Raw genomic sequence first — 19,186 nt, 5'->3', positions numbered from 1 at the left:
ATGCCACTGAGCACATGGCTTTAGAAAACATGGAAACCTCGGGGGGAAATGCATTCCCCAAGTTATATGCAAATTACATTGAAGCATTTGCATTTGTTTGCTAACGAAATTAGACGATATTTACCGTATTTCCCGGACTACAAAGCGCACCTGAATATTAGCCGCACAAGCTAAAATCAGGGGAAAATCCTGTTTTGTACATACATTAGCCGCACCTGACTAAAAGCCGCAGGTGTTTCAATGTTGACTCATCATATGTAAGAGAATATGCACAAAGCGAATTGTCAGGAAAGAGATGGCTGTTTGGAGACACACCCCTTTTATTAATATTTTGAAAAACAAGTTATGGGTACATATTTGCACATGTAGTACATAACAATAACCTACAGCACACCAGAACAATAGATCCGGCCTACCTTTTAGGCTCAGGTGCAGTGACACAGCTTTAACAAGAAGAAAAGTCAGTCATTCACCATCTTTCTCTTCTTCCTGCGCACTAAAACCACCAAAGTCCTCTTCTCCAGTGTCGGAACGAACAGGCTCAGGGTGGCTTCGTCATCCACTCTCCGCTTCTCTCCTTCGTTGTCACTTTCAAAACCAAAGAAATCCTCGTTGTCAGTGTCGGAGTCGAACACCCTCAGAAGGGCCGTGGCGGTGTCCTCCTCTCCATCATGCAGCAGTCCAGCCCTTAGAAATCCGTTGGTGATCGTGGATGTTTTCACACTTTTCCACGCTGTCAGAATCCACCGGTGGAGTTGGGCATAACTTGATTTTCGCAAGTTTTTCGCCGCTCATCATCCACGACTCCCGCTGAACGCGTAGCGCTACTTTGAAGTTTGTTTTTCGCGCTACTTCGTACGGCACTACGTTGCCTGGCGGACGGACGTGTGACTAACATACCACTCTTGAACCCCGATCCTTCCGCCAGGCAACGTAGTGCCGTACAACAGCAGAACAAACAAAACAAATCCTCTTACGATATGACAAAAATCATGGACAATCCATAGAAAAGCCGCACCTGACTAAAAGCCGCAGGGTTCAAAGCTGGTGCAAAAAGTAGCGGCTTATAGCCCGACAATTACGGTACTCCATACAGTTCTGGTAATTTTAAATATATAAGGAACTCTGGTTTAGCCTCAAGTTAGTCAAATGTGATTATATTAAGAGGGAATCTCAAATTTAAAACTCAATATATTATCTTGGCATTTATTTAGATTGTTCTCATAATAAATAAGTAGGAGATAATTAAACCTTTAATTATAATTTTCATTTTTCTCCAGTGCAGAAATGAGAATTCAGACATGTGACATTGTCACATAATGGCTGCAGCAATGAACTAAAATGAGCTACAGGAACAAGTGCCACTTTGCTTAATGAGAAAAAAGACGTGGGGGTGACGCTCAGGTCAGCGGTTGAATAAATGTACAGAAATTTTTTTTAAAAACTTTAAAAAAACTGTTTCTTGAGTGTGTTGCCAGTTGGTAACATCTGAGGGAAACGAACTTAGTGTTTTCCCTGCTGCTTGTTCATGCTTAGCTTTGCTTCATCGCTTTCTTTAAAGTCTCTCTCTAGGGGAATCTTTTGAGTATTACATTACCAAAAAATGTTCCTGATCTTCTGGCATGCAGTTCTTTTTACATTTATGAATTAAAATGTGAGCTGATTATCTAATAGGAAGAGCTGCACATTTGACAAATTATTTTGTAATAGTTTTCATATTTTTTCATCTAATTGCACAAGTAAAATGTTTAGTTTCATTAATAAATTAATGAGGTTAAATAATTACAGTCAATTTTAATCAAGAGAATTTTATTACAATAATATCACAAACAATATGTATCTTTAACACCTGTGCATATGTTGTGCTATGCTATATGGAACACTAAAAATAACTTTCCATATGTGCAAGTGGTAAGCGTGATATTGGAGGCCTGGGGAACTGTGGCTGATAGCAAGAGGAGGAAGACAAGCTAACACCCAGAAGAGGTAGCAAAAGTTCCCTCTTCCCAAATGACCCACCTACAACACGTTTATCTTCTTTTTGGTCCTCTGTGTGCCCTCCTTCATGTCTCTTTCTATTTATCAGTCTCCTGTCCTGTTCACGCTATCTGCTCTGAGTCAGTGCCCTGTTTGACGTTTTGGTTTGGGGGGAGACGGGAGAGGGAAGATGATGACATTATTTTAGGTTAACACTCTTACATGTGTATGTGGGAAAAAATGTGTAATGACAAGACTCCATTAGTGTGAAGAGGTTGGTTCAATAGAAGATTGTGGATCTTCCATCCAGGAATGATCTTTGGACTTTGAAAAATATTTATTGATTTGTCATTTAATCCTTGAGCAGCAGAGTATTAAATAATGTACCCTACTATCTGAAAAAAGGGATTGATTTCCCAGGAAGCACTTTTAAAGAAGCTACAAGGGAAGATTGAAAACTGACTATTTATAGCCACAAAGATGCTCTGTTGGCAGGAGTGTTAGCCATGGGACATCTCTGTTTCTTTGGCTGCACACTGTTTTGGAGTCAGAAGAAGAGGCGAAAGAAGAAAAAGCAAAATGAGCTCTGCATCAACCATTTTCTGTGGTGATCATTTCGGGAAAAACATTTTGTTGAAAAAAGCTATTCGTAGTTTGTGCTGTGAATCATAACCGTGAGCCTCATTGGGCCATTATTCTGAAGTCCTGTTATTAAGTCACATCGGTGTAGGGTGGAGGCGGACTAAATGCTCAGTTGGCATGTCACCATCCAAAACATGTTTTCCATTTTTATGCAAAACTGCTAAATATGAAAACATTTAGACGATTTGAACGGGGGCACTCGTAGTCATGAGCCTAAAGAGAACTGTCACCCATATCTGGAGCTTCCTGTTTCCCAAGCTCTGTGCCAAGTTTAGCTGGCTGGCCTGCAGCATTACTAAAACGCATTACGTACTCTGTGTGTTGCATAAGAATGTGAAGTCACTGTAAAGGATAGACTTCCCCCCCATTGGTTCATGGATTCTTTATTTTAAGGCTGAAGTTGAGCATTTTGGCTGTTAATTATTTTGCTTTTTTAAAACCAGATGTAATATGTAAGGAGGGACTTCAATGCATGGAGCTGATTGGTGTCACTCAAAGAAATGCTTGCGATTCCACTAGAGGTGCCACAGTGCATCCCAGAGGGCAATAAGACAGATACAAGATTGGCATAGAAAATCCAATAGGTGTTAAAAATAAAATTCCCCATGCACGCAAAAAGCTCCAATACTGGAATGCTACTACAATGTGTGAACGACACTCACCCAGTGTATTCCCAGGTTAAAGCCATGTTAACTAATGATTTAGATCATTAGCTTATCAGCAAAGTTTTTATTGAGGTCATAAATAATTTGAGACGTAGATGAATATTTTTAAACTTCTGCATGCAAATACACAGTTGGACTTTCAACCAAAGGAAGTCTCTGGACCCAGTGAGCATCAGTTCTCTGGATCAAAATTGCTTGTTGATGCAAGAGGTCAAAGGAAAATGGCCAGACTGGTCGAGCTGGTAAAGGAAAACAACAGCAACTGAGAAGAACGACTTTGAAAACAGAAGCAGCATACCGGGTGCCACTCCTGTCAGCCAAGAACTGGAAACTGAAGCTGTAATTCACCAAAACTGGACAATTTGGGTGATTTTGGCTGTAAGGTCAGAATTTGGCATAAACATCATGAAAGCATGGATCCATCCTGCCTCGTATCAAAGGTTCAGGCTGGTGCTGATGGTGTAATGCTGCGGGCATTTTTTTTCTTGGCACATTTGGGTAGCAAGTGACCATCTTTCAAACATCACAGTCTATATTATGTTATGATCTGTCGAGGCGTGGCCAGACTATAACACAAGGGTGATCCATCCCGTCCAACCCCAAGCAGCACATCACGCAATTAATACTTTTTGACAGTGATTTATTTACAATGAGTGAATTTAGAAACAAAGGAAGGGAGCGAATTATAACTTCGGCCAAAACAACAAACAAAAGGGAGCCTATCTCAGGGATAAATCAAGCTTACCTATTGAAAAGAATTAAACCAAACGACAATGACTTACCTCCCTAACTAACAAAAACAGGAGAAAACTGTAATCAAACAAAAAGGCGGTCCACCCCTACATACTCCTGCATTAAACAAACATTACTAAACAGTGAACATACAGTCTGCCGGTTGGGATGGGCCGAGGATGAATGACTGGCCGTCCATGGCGGTGTCTTCTTATATGCTGCGGTCATTATATGCGGTCATTAGCCAATCGGTGCGATCCGTCCCCCTGGATGCACCAGTCACGGAGAGGCACCTGCACACTCAGATTTACATATTAGATAAAATTACGACAACAGTTGTGGCAATGAGCATTGTTCCTGACCTCACCATAACACAAATGAAACATAAACTCTGGGGCAGACTCCAAGCCTTCTCATATTGGTTGCTGCTGCACTAGATGAGCTATAGTGGCAGTTAAAGCAGTTCTGAAGGCAAAAGGGGATCTGACCCACTAATGAAGTAGCTGGTGTTAATTTTTTTTTTGTTAGCAATTTAGACTGGATGAATGGACCACTAGTATTCTGTTGCCCTGGTATTATATTTCTTTGGCAGTATATTTCCTTGTGCTGGTATTTCTGAACATCATGTACTGAAGCAGCCAGGGTGCCATAAAAATTATGGGTTTTTTTTTTTTTTTTTTTTTTTTTAGACTTCAGTAACAGATGTGTTCAAGTAGAGTAGAAAGAGGACACATCAAGGCTACAGCAACAACAGGCCAGCAGTGATAACGGGAGGTAATATTTCATTTTTCCATGCCCAGCCACTCGCTCTATCACAAACTCTGTCATTGTGACATTCAGACAGTCATCACACTCCAGCAGAACAACTCAGCTGGAGACCAGGAGATGGTCAATCAGGTACAATATTTCTGTGCTCAATATTTCATAGTCAGCTCTTGCTGTCTGTGAGAGAAAAGCAGTCACATCCAGACAAAGTCATCACAGCTGAGTGGCTGAGAGGAGGAGATGCTGATGAATCGTGACGAGGCCTGTAGGCAGCTCGTTTGATGATCTACCCTCTGGTGAGACGATCAGATCACCTTTCATCTGACTCACTGTTATTAAGTGTCTTTTGGTATTGGAAGAAAAGTGTTCCTTTGTTGAAATTCTCTTCAGACTCTGGGTTTTTAGGCACCAGAAAAAGAGAAATCATGTTGACTTTACCATGACTAGGTGCAGTTCAGGCTGTCGTAGTGTCTGAGCAACAAATGAATGTGGTGTCAATTGTTTGGATGCTGAGTGCAGCCCCCTTCAATTTTCTGATTTCAATCATCTGTCAAAGAGCCCCCTAGTAAAGATTGTGGTTCAACCGCTGCATTTTTTCCCCATCCATGTCTGGAGTATTATCCACGGAGTAAGTAAAGGTGTAGGCAGAACAGTCTCAAGCCTTTCACTAATAGATACTTCACAGATTCAGTTTTGGAAACACTCAATTTTCCTACTTTACAGAGGGTCACTAGTTTAAAGCTTTTTGGAGTAAATTACTGTTATGATCCCTAAATTTAAGGTTCAAAGCAACCCAACATTTGAGATACCACAACACTGCTGCCATTCAACAGAAATTGCAGTTGGAAACAAAAGGAAACGGGAGTTCCAGCTAAAACAAACAAAAGACAGAGAAAACCCTGAACCAACCACACAATGGATCATCAGATTCCGGCTTCTCTCCTAAACTAGTTTTGGAAAACTAATAGAAACCCAAACTAAAAACAGTAGATCCAGTAACTCCCACTCAACCTATACTTTAACCAGATTTATGATGAAATGAACTGCCAGGATGCTTGGATGGGAAACACAAACCCAAAACATCTCCTTCATATTTTGTTACTGGTCTGACAAAAATCGAATCACTTCCTTATTTACATGTGTACATGTAAAAGGATCCTACTGTTTACTAGATTGTCTGGAGGTTGGCACTGTACTTGCTACGTCTTCCGTTTGACTTTGATTCCCTGTCTGCTACATGAGGCCATATTAAGGCTGGGTTATATAGCCTAAAATCCATATCGCAGTATAACTTAAAGCATGCGCGGTAACGATATATATATCGCAATATATTCTTTTCTTCCTTATTTTTGCACTATAAGGCGCACTTAGAATCCTTTAATTTTCTCAAAAATCGACAGTGCGCCTTATAATCTGGTGCGCCTTAATGTATGAATTCTGGTTGTGCTTATTCACCTCGAACCGATTTTATGTGGTACACGGCGCTCAAAAATCTGTCAAAAATGTTTTAGTACGACTTTGGTAAGCTACAAAGCTGCACCGCTTAATGGATTGTCGGAGCATTACCGCTACCGTAGTCAGGAGCCTCGCAGAGTAATCTGGGTCCGCTTCAGGTCCCATGTCAAACGAACACTGAGCGTTAAAAACTGTCTAAATTTGTTCATCTTTAATAAAATGGTCAGTGTCGCTGCTTTACCAGGTGTAACAATTAAGTTTAATATCCAGGCAAACATGAAAACCGAGCAGAATTAGAAGTTAGCTGGAAGTTAGCTTGCTAGTTTCCACCTAAACATGATATGCCATGTTCTGACAGAGAGGTTTCTAGAAAAAAATAAAACGTACAGCTCTGCTATCACTTCCAACATAAACGAAGACAGGAAACTAAACAGCAATGACTTTTGTAGGGTTACTGAAGTTGGACTAGCTGGTATATGATGATGTGCTACGTGATCGCTAGCGAGACAGCTATGTTAGCATAACATAAACAGTGAAGCTGGTGGATGAACGCTAACTTTTTTCCACTTGATAAAAGTTAACGTGAGGGTCAAATGTAATCGCATGGCAGGATGCTGTAAACGGACCAAACTTCAGTCAGGATAACAACTGAGATAATCCATCCACAATACGAGGTTAGTCATTAATATACTGCAACAACATGGGAATAGAGCAGCTGCGAGAGAATTCAACATTAATGAATCAATGTTACGGAAGTGGAGGAAGCGCAGTTTTTGGCTCATATTCCAAAACGTGCTTCGTCTCTTCGCTACTGTCACCCAATTTGCAGATGATATTGCTTGCAGCCGCTGCGATGCTTTCAACCAAAACAGGCGCCGCTTAATGACACCATCAACATGTGCTATTGTGGTATAGTCAAAATCTCTACCATTGGCCAAATTCATATCGTTTCTACTGTTTATACCGCTCACCCCTAGGCCATATTACTGATTTCTTTAAAGTGTTTTACACAAATACAGACATTTTTTTTTTAAAAAGAGACTTTTCCATTTGATTACATTTTGTATGATGGATTATGTAGAAAAAGTAGAATTGGGCTGAAAGATCTATCACTTTATCACCTCTTCAGGTTGTAAATCGTGTTTTTAAAAAGTAACTAAGTAATTAATTACTTTTGAAAATAAGTAATCAGTAAAGTAACGGGATTACTTTTTTGGGGGAGTAATCAGTAATTAGTTACTGATTACTTTTTTCAAGTAACTTGAATAGTCATAAACAGTGTTGGTCAATTTCTTCCCTGCTGTTGATGCCATAATCTGAAAAGTTACTGAGTCACTGGAGGCTGATGATACTGTTAATGTGTACTGAGATGGATTGCAAGGATGACTAGCGTAGGGTTCAATTAATAGATTTTTCTATGACATTCAAGGCTTTTGATGTGGGTGCTGGCAATTTTAGTGAACTCTAAGTCGATCTTTAAACTGGAACACCTCAGTTCACACACACTAGACAGCTATCCACTCTGCTCCTGTGACCTTGGGCAACAAAGCAAGTCTGTTCGACGTCTGTAGTGATGCTGTGTTACAGCAACACGTGCACTGATCTTTCTTCACGGGTAGACGAAGATAGACTGGAACATTTTCTTTTATGGGTATATAAGATGTAGCAGCATGATATCTTGAGGCACAAAACTGATGGGTGGATTGCTGCTATCTAATACTGACTTGAGTAGCCTGGATTGAGTGTTAAATGAGATGGGACGAGCACTTAGGGACTGATTAGACATGCCAACATTGCTGTCTGTCTTTGTCTAATGACTCAGTGAAACTGAAGTGTTTGGTTTCAAATCAGGGTGAGTGTTGGGATCAGTAAATCTTTGTGTGAGGCTTTAACTTAGCAGAGAGACCGTCTTATTGTGTATTTCCAGTATACAGTGCTGTATAGTAAATGCTAATATTTTGGTAATATTATTGCTAATGCAGTTGCCTTTGCTACCTCTTCTAAATCATCAGTAATAACAGGGAAACACACTCATTGGGCACTTTGTTAGGCACATCTAGACTGCCTTAATTCTTTGTGGTAAAGATTCCGTGACGTGCTGGAAACATGCTTGAGATTATTTTTTCCATATTGACTAAATATCATCACACAATTGTTGCAGATTTGTCGGCTGCACATCCATGATCTGAATCTACCCATTCCCATCTCCCATCCTGATCTGACTGAAATCTGTGGAGGCCATTTATGTACAGTGAGGCGGTGTTCAAGAACACAAGGAACTAAGGGGAACTAACAGTGTGTCAAATATGTACCAGATATACCTAATAAAGTGTCTAGTGATTGTAGATCTTAATTAACTTTTTGTGACATGCATAAGTAAAAAAGTATGAAGGGTAAAGATGCATTTGAATTTCAAATTTAATATTAGTAGGTTCACATTGAATCACTCTCAATTTAGTTGAAGTAAGTGCAGCATCACTATTAAATGTCGTGTTGTTGGAGTCTGTCCCTTGTAGTCTAATACCACACAGGGACAAATGCAGTTACAAAACAATTAGGAGTATGGTGGGTATGTTGACATCTTGAACAAAGTCTGGTAGTGTGTTCCAGTAAAGGCATTAAACTAAACATTTACTGTATCTTTTCAGCATATAGACAACTTGAGGCAATGTAATAAAATAAGAAAAAAATCTTTGAGCTAACTGCTGAACTGCTATGTCCCTTTAACAAGCTATTAGTTATTTTAATAATTTGTAGTTAATATATTTATCTAATAAATTGTTAATGGATAATAATGAATCTATACATTAACAACTATAAATCTCATAAATCAAATTAAATCTTAATTCATTGTGTACAGTTTACTTACTTTATTCATGACCTTTAAGGTAAAAGCTTGAAATTCTGGGTATTTCATCTGTTTGTTTCCCTGCGTTTAAAAATTGATGCACCTTCCTGTTTGTTCTTTTAATATAAAGCTTCTGCTGGGAGGCACTTCTTTTAGAAAGTGGGAGGAAGAAATGCAGAGACTATTGTATTTTTGTATACTTTTTGGCATAATTTGGGAAAAAATCCCCCCAAAAAACATTTTGGCGTATATTGTACTTAGGATGTTCTCCCGCACTTCCTCTGGGCTCTGTTTTTAGAAAACCTAGTCCTTGATGGGAGATTTTAGGATATTGCTTTTCAGGACCAGATCTGACGAAGTCTTTAATCTGGAAAAGGAAAGTTCATGAAGCACTTGCATATGTGTGCATCTCTGGGCTTAGACGAGGGAGGGGAGAGAGAACTGCTGCAGGAGGATGTGTATAGATTCCTGCCTACTGTAGCTTTAAACACATATAGGATGCATGGTCATGTGATCATTATCCGCAGTGACTGCTAGCCAGTTGGGAGCACTGGGACATTTCTCAGTGGCCTGATGGTTGTTTAAGCCTGCTGTGTAACATCTAGTTTCACTAGTGATACTATAGCAAACTGGAATGAGTTAACAGACCACCCAGAATCCTTGCATTAGCTGTGACTCTTGTCACCAGACTGTACGATTTCCCTGCAGTCTCTGTGAGGTTTTTTTCTTTTTTTGCTTGATTCTTGACTATAGAGATTATCATCTGAAAAATTGCATCTCATTCTGAATTGCATACTAAAAATAACTATGATTTTTAATAGATGCAAGTTAATGGCTTTGTGTGTTTGGCCTTATGCATTTGTATGTTCTCTGAAGTTTTCATTAATGCACCCACTGCCATGCATTTGTAATTTGAGTAACACTTCTCTCAGAGGAACCTAGTGAAACAGTTTTAGCCTTTCACCAGTATTGATGTTGGCTATAATGTTCAAAAATGAAAATTTTAAACATTATATCAATAGCGCACACATTTGTTTGGTTGTGTTAGTGTCTAGTTGTTTTTTAACTGAGCAGCTATTTTTGCAGTCATGTTTCTAGACCCTTACCTTGTTACGCTCAGTCTAATATAAGTTGCTTTTGAATTAATGATGAATTTGATGAATTCTTTTAGTTCAGGTTTGTGTAGTGAAAATCACGCATAGTGAAAGCCTGAAACAACTTGTAGGTTGCTACGTTTGTTGGAAGTAATGTCACATGGTCTCTTTTTTTTTTTTTCTTGTCTCACCTGCTCTCATCTGTGCTTTGGTAGAGAAATGTGATTGATTGATCCAAACTTGGTCACTACCTGATAAACTACCGTACAACAAACCGTACAACAAAATGTGAAAGTATTAATTTATACTAATTCTTTACTTGTAGCAGCTTTTTAAGAATATTATTATAAAAATTTCTGAAACAGGAGAGCACACAGCCTCAAATATTAAATTGTTGAGGCGCTCATAAGATATTTATATGTATGAATATATATGAGGTAGCAGAAGTAGTATAATTCTACCATCTAATCTTTCTGTAGCAGGTGTTCATTTATGATGAATAGTTTAGATAGAAGATAGAAAAAGAGGAAGAAACTAAGAAAGCACAAATTAAATAACTGCTATTGTTCTCTCCAACTTTGCTCTGTAACAGACCCCCTCGTTCATGCTCCTCCAGCCTTTCATGATTCAGAATTGTGCTTTAGATAGAGAGAAGCTCAAATTAGCAAGGTTACCCTTTAATGAGGATTTAGGAGCGATTACAAGCCAATAAGACACATTAAATATCTGCGTGAGGTCAGAGCTTTGTTGATTAACACGAATAAATCAACAATTACTCCAGCAGATACTGACATTTCTGGATTTCCTTAACCACTTTTTAATCCTGCCTAATCTACACCCACTGAAACTGTAAGGCACCTCTTGTGCTGCCAGTGTTCTGCAATTGGAAACTGAAAGCCATATCAGACTGGTTTGGATGCAGAAAATCAAATGACACTGCTGTTTTTGTTTTTCCAGTATTCTGTTGTTCACTACATATTTGTTTCTCACGCTCACTAGTGAGCTTGCCGTTCTCTGTGGGGAATAGCTATGTTATTGTTTTTCGACAATTAGAAGCCATAATGAAATGCAGTTAAAGAACACGACAGATTGACAGACGGAGAACGGAAGCAGCGGCAGTTCGAGTGCAGAAGATTGGCTCCATCAGCGCGGCTTCAGAAGTTAAATTGAATTTTATTAATAAGGTTAATACTGCCGTGTTGTTTCATTAAGAATTTGCTTTTGTTCTCAACTGAACAAAGCTGACAGGATTAGTAAATGCTTTCTGAAGATGTGTTTTGTATTGGGCTTTGTGCTGTTAAAAATACAGTTAAAGAGCTTTACCCAGACTGAGAAATTAGCTAAAAACCAGCTAAGAAAATTAACAAAAAGTGAAGACTGTGCAAAAGTCTTGAGCCAACCCTCATTTTGCTTCAAAGGAACCAGACGTGTTCATGAGCAATAGTTCTTCAAGCTTTTTGATGTTTTTTCAAACAGCTTTGGACATTGGCTGCTTTTTCGCCCTTTTTTAGTCTAAAAAGAGTATTTCCTTTTTCTTGGTTAAGCTAGGTCAAGTTAAGTGGCTTAGCTTGAATCATTTAAGGCAACTAACTTGAGGGATTGACCTGTTTAGTCTACACAGAACAGAGTATTTAGCGAAGAAGCTATTTTAAATGATATCTTTAGGCACTTTTGTTGCTAACAGCCTATCACAAAAATAAATAATTTGTTGGTGGCATAAGCAATATTTAAATAATAACAAAAAATAACAATTTGTTGCGGAGGGCAAAAGTGACAGACATAAAAAAAACCTCTACAGTAGGGCTGCGCGATTTTGCATAAAATGAGAATCACGATTTTTTGGCTTAGAATTGAGATCACGATTCTCTCACGATTTTCTTTTCCAGTATAAATATTTATTGTACTTATTAACTGCACATCAACTTCGTAACAGTTGAGACTGAACATAAAAACAATAAATAAACATAAAAACAACAAATGTCTCACGTTTTGTTGTTGCCGCAAAATGTTGTACTGCTTGAAATTCGGTCTCCACTGTTGCTCGACGCTGCGTGTATAGAGCAGGTAGTGCAACAATAGAAAAATAGTTGCGGGACGGCACTGTGTAGCGTTTGTCTAGGGTGTTGATCATTTTCCTAAATCCCTCGTTTTGCACAGTGTTGATGGGAGCCATATCTTTGGTCAGGTGATAAGTGATAGGCTCCGTAATTTCTTTGAGTTCGACGGGTATAGGGAAGCGCTGTATAAGGTTCCCGTTATTGGTGTTTGGGTGGTTGACCGGGACGGATTTTCTCCTGTCACTTTCTCGTCATCCCTGACGTGCTCTCCGTTGCTTTTTCCCTGCTAATTTTAGCATCACACGGCACAGCTTCTGTATCACGTAGGGGACTTCTTATGAAAATGACCACAACTTTGCGGTGACTCGATTGGGGTGAATATAAAGTGATGGCAACTCTTCTTTTCTCACTCAGAAACATTTGGAATCTAAAGACCAGATGCTTATTGACCTCAAGTGACATACAGCTGCATAGTAGAGGGGATCAGATTTTCTCCATGGTGTTTGAGGCCTTAGGAGATTTTTAGATATGGAAAACTGCACCTGCACACAAGACAATTCTTACTGTTTCTCTTGCAGTCATTTAGGCCAAACAGCTTTCTTAGGTGCCTTCTGTTGATTGACAAAAATAGACAGGAAGCACAGCTGGCTGGTAAAAGACCCAAGGGCTGACCTTGGCAACAACACAGGGATTGAATTTCCTAAGAGATCTGGGAATTGTGGGGATCCCTCGGAAGGAGCTGGCGAACCACAATCTTTGTGTGCAGTGTTTTTTTCTGTGTTTTTTTTTTTTGACAAGTAGAACTCTAATTTAGTTTCTGCAATGTAACAAAGCAATCTCTTATCTGCTTTTAAATTATTTGTTATCTTTTGTAAATGCAAAAAAAATAGTAATAGTTAACATGGTTCTCATCAATAGCCGATCTTGCTGAGGACTCCTGATAAAATAGATGAAGTAGATGCATTTCTGTCATTATCAGATGATGGCAGCTGACACTTGATGTTTCTGTCTTTGCAGAGTGACCCTGCAGTGAATCCTGAGAACGTTAGTCTCCCGACAGGAGACAAGATGGCGTCTAACAACACCCTGCGCAGCTACTCCATCATCCCATGTTTCATCTTTGTAGAGGTGAGGGAGTGTGCGTGCATGCATTGTCTTTGCGTGATAATCTGGGCTTCTGCATAAAGTGGTAAATTCATGCATATGACCCTTGTTTGGCAAATGAACATGATGGAAATATGGTTTTGAGTGTTAATTTACCATAAGTGAACAACCAGAGTGTAAAGTGTTGAAATGAGTGTGGAGCTGAATGCATGCGTGTTTGTAATTGGGCAAGTGTGTGTGTGTGTGTGTGTAAGAGTTGTGCAGCTCCTGAATTTTTAATTACTGTGTTAGCTGAAGGTCCTTAATCAGAGAGATGTCTCAGGACACTTTGTGTTATTCTCCTCCATCTCTCTTTGTGTTTTACTCGTTCTCCCTCTCACACAGAGACACACATCTCAGATGAAATATCCTACATCACAGTCTCAGATCAGTTTATACACTCATGTTCTTTCTGCCTTTATCTCATGCTTTCTTCTTGCCCAACCTTTTTGTCTCGCTCATTTTTCCTGACACTCATCCATAATGGGACTGTTACCTTCTGTTAATTAGTGTTACTGCCTGCTAGTGTGATCCTGGGCGTGTCCTCCAAGATAAGTGAAATGTGACTCTCGCATGCATGTGTAGTGAGTTTAAGACTACACTGATAGGATGTGCAATAGGAAATGTCACTGAACACTTTATTTCCACCCACAGCCAGAGTGAAAACCATTCTGAGAATCAGAACTGCTGCACATGCTCTCAGCATCTGCAATGGTGATGAAACAGACATCACGTGGTTTCTCTTTGAACATGTGCCTCCTCAAGAAAAGTGCAGTAAGTGACAAAAAAACAAACAAAACAAAAACCAATTAATCCAACATACTTTATTTTACATCTGAAAGAGAGAAATGGAGCCATTCCTCAGGTCCAGGGTGTACCCTGCCTCTCAGCTCTCATCCAAAATACGTCTATGCTTCAGTCCAAACAGTACATTGTTTGCAATATAGCACTTCACTAGCACTTCTTCTGATAATTTCCTTTATAATATTATGTGGTTTCATAACCGTCACTTATGAGATTGTGTTGTCTAATTTCGCTCCAGTATTATTTGAAAAGCCTAGAGCTAAAAATACTAGATGGAAAACAAATAAAAGAAAACAACAACAGGAGACAGTGGCCATGGATGTGCCGTGATTGTATGTTTTTACCTCATAGATCACATGTAGTCAGTTACTATGTCACTTTCACTCCCACTGAGCCAAACTGTTTATTTTATGCGAGAAAATTGCTATAAACAGTAACTATAAACAACAAAACAACATCAAAAATACTGCAGCTGTAAAACATCATCTTGGTACACATTATTTTTAGATGTGAGATGTGGCTCATCATTAAAAAAAGCTCTTTTAGACAGTTCCTTCTGTTTGACGATGTGTCACCATTGTACAGTTATTTGCTCATTTAGAGTTTTGAAGTGTCAGTGCTTGAACGCTGTGTGGAATGATGAGATGGCCTCTTTAAAAAAAAAAAAACAACCAAAAAAAACATTAGGAGATATAACGAGGGGCGGGTTTAATGTAACCACTGATTAAGCTGGTGACACATTAAACATCCAGGTGGTAAGTACTGATAAGTCAGTGTTTTAAATGTAAGTACAGCAATATGTTGGAAATATTATCCATCAGACTGGATTTTATATTCAATAAGTCTAACAGTGGGTTTGATACATTACCTGAGCATTTTGGGTAATATACAATAGGCCTAGCGACCATCTGGCAACCACCAGGGAATACATGTTTTTCCCTATCTGGTTTCGGGTGGATGCTAGAAGCTGCTGGCAGCTGCTGTGAAATAGATTGCTAAAGCCCCAGACATGTAGGACTAAAGTCAGCTGGTGTCTCCTTGGTAACTACCGGTGACTAGGCAAAAATATGCTGAGTGATTACTGGAGGTTGGTGACAGTCCCCAGTTTGTTCGCTAGCATGTTGCTATGACCAAGTAGCAGATTGTTGCATATAGTTTGCACCGAAGATTCAGACTTTTTTGTTTGTTTTCCAAAGTTTCACCTATCGAAATATGTCGGCTGCAGCACCGAAGAACCCCCCCCCCTTTTTTTTTAAAGGCAAACGTTTCTGGTTTGCGTCACACTTTTTTCCAAGTATCACTACAGCTACAGCAAGTGTTTGCTGACAAGCTGATAACTTCCATGCAAACTATAGTACTCTGTGACCAACCAACGGACTCACAAGGAGGTTTTTGGTGCAGCGCCCTCTTTGCAACTGATTTCACCTGCCAACAGCAACTTCCAGCAACCATTAGCTGATCAGAGGGGAGTGTAGATTTTCCTTAGTGACCGTAGGATGCTTCAGGGTTACCCACCGGCCTCTAGGCCAGTTCTTATTGATGGACATGTGTCATCCACCAATGCCAGTGGCAAATGGACGTTAACTTTTTACTGGCTAAATTTTCAATGCTAGTGTGATGATGAACAAAGTGACTTTTAAAAAACTTCATCTGTAAGTAATGACGACGTCTTCGTGTACGTGTTCTTTGCACAATATTGGCCAATTTTTGTTGTAATTTATTTTTCCGGAATATCAAAATGAATTTTCCCTGAATCGAAGTATTAATAAATGCTATCATGTGACCTATTTTGAACTTTTTTCATTTGCTCAGTGGTCAGATTTTGCTTCCAAATGCATTTGCTCCCCATTTCTCATACAATACTACACCGCCAACTTTAGCTTGGTCCCAACAGTTCTTATTACATATTGGGGGGCTCTATCAGCGTTCGGCTATCTGACATATTTATTCCGAAGAGAATCTCAACTTGGCCTCTCACGCTTCGATATTGACCTTTTTTTTATTATATGTCTCTCTCAAAGCAGTCGGCTTTATAGAACTGCAAGGCTAAAGCGATCAGGTGCAGCTATATATTGAGTCTTTAAATGGTATTTCAAATGTAGTTGTAGTCATCAGTTAGAGCTTCTATAAGGGCATATTTTGCATTTTTCAAACTGGGCTTTACTACATTCTTATTCATCATCTTGTCTCTATGTGTCAGTGCCCAATAAATGGGAAGATTTTGCTTTCAGATTCATCATTTGGTTTATTGGCTTTTGCATCACAATCTAAGCTTAAAAAGTCATTGGCAGAGTGCTCCTAAGAGAGACACTGTAATACCCTGATGAGTAGCAAGCTTCTTCTCTAATTTTCATTACCCTGTTTTCACTTACTCCCCCTTTTTTCTTCAGCGACACTTGTCAAAGGCATGCTATCTATCTCCCTGTTTCATTCTGCTCATCCTCGATTTCTCTTTCTCCCCCTCTTTGATGTCTTCGTCACATCCTCGCAGCCTCATTTCTCTCCTGCCCCTCCTTCCTTGGCTGTACTTGCTTCCTCCCTCAATCTCTTCTCTCTTCTCTTCCTATTTCGCGTGGTGCCATAGGAGCTCTTTCTCCCCTTCACCCAGTTTCCCATCATTTAAATCACTACATCTTGGTTTGTCTCGCTCCTTTTTCCTGCTCCTTTTGTTTCTTCTCTCCCTCCTTTCCTTCTCTTACTCACCCTGCCTGTCACGAACACAGCAAGGCAGAGGAACACTGCCGTCACGTGATCAAGACGGAGGGGCCTGATTGGAGCAGCTGGGCCATGTAGTTCACTGCCAGAGGCAGTCTGACAGGGAGGATGTTTATTTGTGGTGATTTGTTTATTTATTCGTGTAACTTGTTGCCTTTATTTCATCTGTTACTTGACGTCAGGATGTTCATTTGTTGCTGCCATTTGTCTCTCTGAGTGTGCGGAGGAAAAATGGGAGATGAAAGGGGTTGCAAAAAAAAAAAAAGATGGGGCATGAGGGAGGAGGAAATGGATAAGATGAAACAAGCAAAAAAGGGGGAAGGAAGTAGAAGGAAAAAGTGAAAAGTTATGAGAAATTAATTAAAGGCTGAGCTGTGGAGACAAGCTGGGAAGAGCGAAGAGAGGACCGATATATCCTGTACCTGCATGGGATTATGTAATGTATAGAGCTGTGGGCTCTCATTAATCTAGCTACAGCTATCTAGCTTTTTCAGGTTTTGCATGGTTGAAGAAAAAGCTGGATGCACTTACTGTTAGCAGCCTGCTAAAGCAGCACAGGTTGCCAGACTATTTGGAAGTAAACCAATCTCTTGAGAAAATGTCTTTCTTTTATCTTCTTTGTTTTCCTTATCTCCTAGAAGCTTTAATTAAAGCTTCTAGTTAGGTATACACAATTTAGACAGCAAACTTCCCAACGTGCAGTCATTACTGCAGGGAGCGGCTTTGTTATTTAGCTCAGAAGAAGTCAGATATTGTGTGAACTGAATTCCAGTGTTTGACGTAATTTGTACTGGAAAATGAAGCTAATGTGAATATGTGTGTGCTGTTATGTCTCACGAGCAGTGAAGGCAAACAGCTGTCTGTCTGAAATGTTCATTAAAATAAGTGGCTCTAATGGTTTTAGGTTTAGAGTATGAATATTATTAGTTGTTTCTAAAAACTGTTAAACTAACAAAACAACTGAAAATGGCCCAGGTGTACTCAATGTGCCCGAGGTGATATTTTTTTTTTGTACAAAAACAGCTGAAATGCACTTCATACTCTAAACCCAGTTCAGCTGTAAAGTTGCTGTAAAATGAAGAGTGAATTCTAATGAGTTTAAAAAGCATTATGTGGTTTGACCGTCTTTATTCTCTAACACAGCCTGGACTCTCTTAGGCTAGCTTTCTTCTTGAAGGACCTTCAAAGCTGTTCTTTGGATGTCCGCTGCCTCTTTGTTCCTTTCTCTGTCAAGCTCATTGCACAATGCTTCAATTTTTAGTTTTAACATTCTTAATAACATCTTGAAAAGTTCCTGAGCACCACTGGCTGAAATTAGACCTAATCATCGCACTATATGACCTGATGCCTTTGATTTTAAGTCTAATTCTTATATATTTCGTCATACCTCAGTCTTTTTCTCCTCTTTTGCTTTCTTAAGAATAGCTGACAGCAACCCTTCAACTGAGACCATTTATGGTGAGGCTTTAGTAAACAGTAGATGAATCAACTGAAGAACCACAAGCATTTCTGTCTGTGAAGGTTCTCAGTCATCCAGGTCATCATAGTTTAAGGAGCTTGCAAAGAAAAGCGTCTGGACTTCTTTAAGTTGCTTGAAGACGTTTCACCTCTCATCCGAGAAGCTTCTTCAGTTCTAAGGGTCAAATGGTGGAGAGTCCCAGATATAAACCCAGTGGGAGTTTCCCCCCAAAGAGGGACAAAGGACCCCCTGATGATCCTCTACCTAATTACATGAGCCAAGGTGTGAAAGCGGGTGTGGGTCCTAATCAGCTAGGGTTTCGGGTGAGCTCATGGTGAAACCTGGCCCCACCTTATCATTAGATTTCCTGAGGTCAGATGGCCCAGGGTGTAAATGGGCGTTAAGGCGTCTGGGAAGGGATCTCAAAACTGGATTATAGATGGCAGACAGTTGGTGTCGTAAACCCCCGCCTCTGTTCAAAGATGGTTACGCACAGTGGACATAGATGGCTTCTTTCACTCCTCTTTTAAACCATCTGTCCTCTCTTTCCAAAATGTGAACATTGGCATCCTCCAAAGAGTGACCTTTGTCCTTTAGATGCAGATGGACTGCTGAGTCTTGTCCTGTGGAGGTGGCTCTTCTATGTTGTGCCATGCGCTTGTGAAGTGGCTGTTTGGTCTCTCTGATATAGAGGTCTGGGCATTCCTCGCTACACTGTACAGCATACACCACATTGTTCAGTTTGTGTTTAGGTCCACTGTGCGTAACCATCTTTGAACAGAGGCGGGGGTTTACGACACCAACTGTCTGCCATCTATAATCCAGTTTTG

At 39.8% G+C, this 19,186-nt stretch overlaps 1 protein-coding gene across 3 annotated transcripts in view; it reads left to right on the top strand.

Moving 5' to 3' along the window:
* plppr1 (phospholipid phosphatase related 1) overlaps window positions 1-19,186 on the top strand; it is a 65,030-nt gene that overhangs the window by 9,735 nt on the left and 36,109 nt on the right. For all 3 annotated transcript variants that reach the window (XM_085463346.1, XM_085463347.1, XM_085463348.1), the window contains exon 2: window positions 13,253-13,363. In XM_085463346.1, coding sequence (XP_085319472.1) covers window positions 13,304-13,363 — 60 coding nt within the window. In that variant the 5' untranslated portion in view covers window positions 13,253-13,303. The remainder of the gene's footprint in view (window positions 1-13,252; window positions 13,364-19,186) is intronic.

This window comes from Copadichromis virginalis, linkage group LG7, assembly GCF_057382275.1.
Source record: "Copadichromis virginalis isolate Kocher_CV1m ecotype Utaka linkage group LG7, C_Virginalis_male_GT1.1, whole genome shotgun sequence".
Lineage (NCBI taxonomy): Eukaryota > Metazoa > Chordata > Actinopteri > Cichliformes > Cichlidae > Copadichromis > Copadichromis virginalis.
The sequence above is the reverse complement of the archived record's forward strand: the minus strand, read 5'-3'. Positions and strand labels throughout refer to the sequence as shown.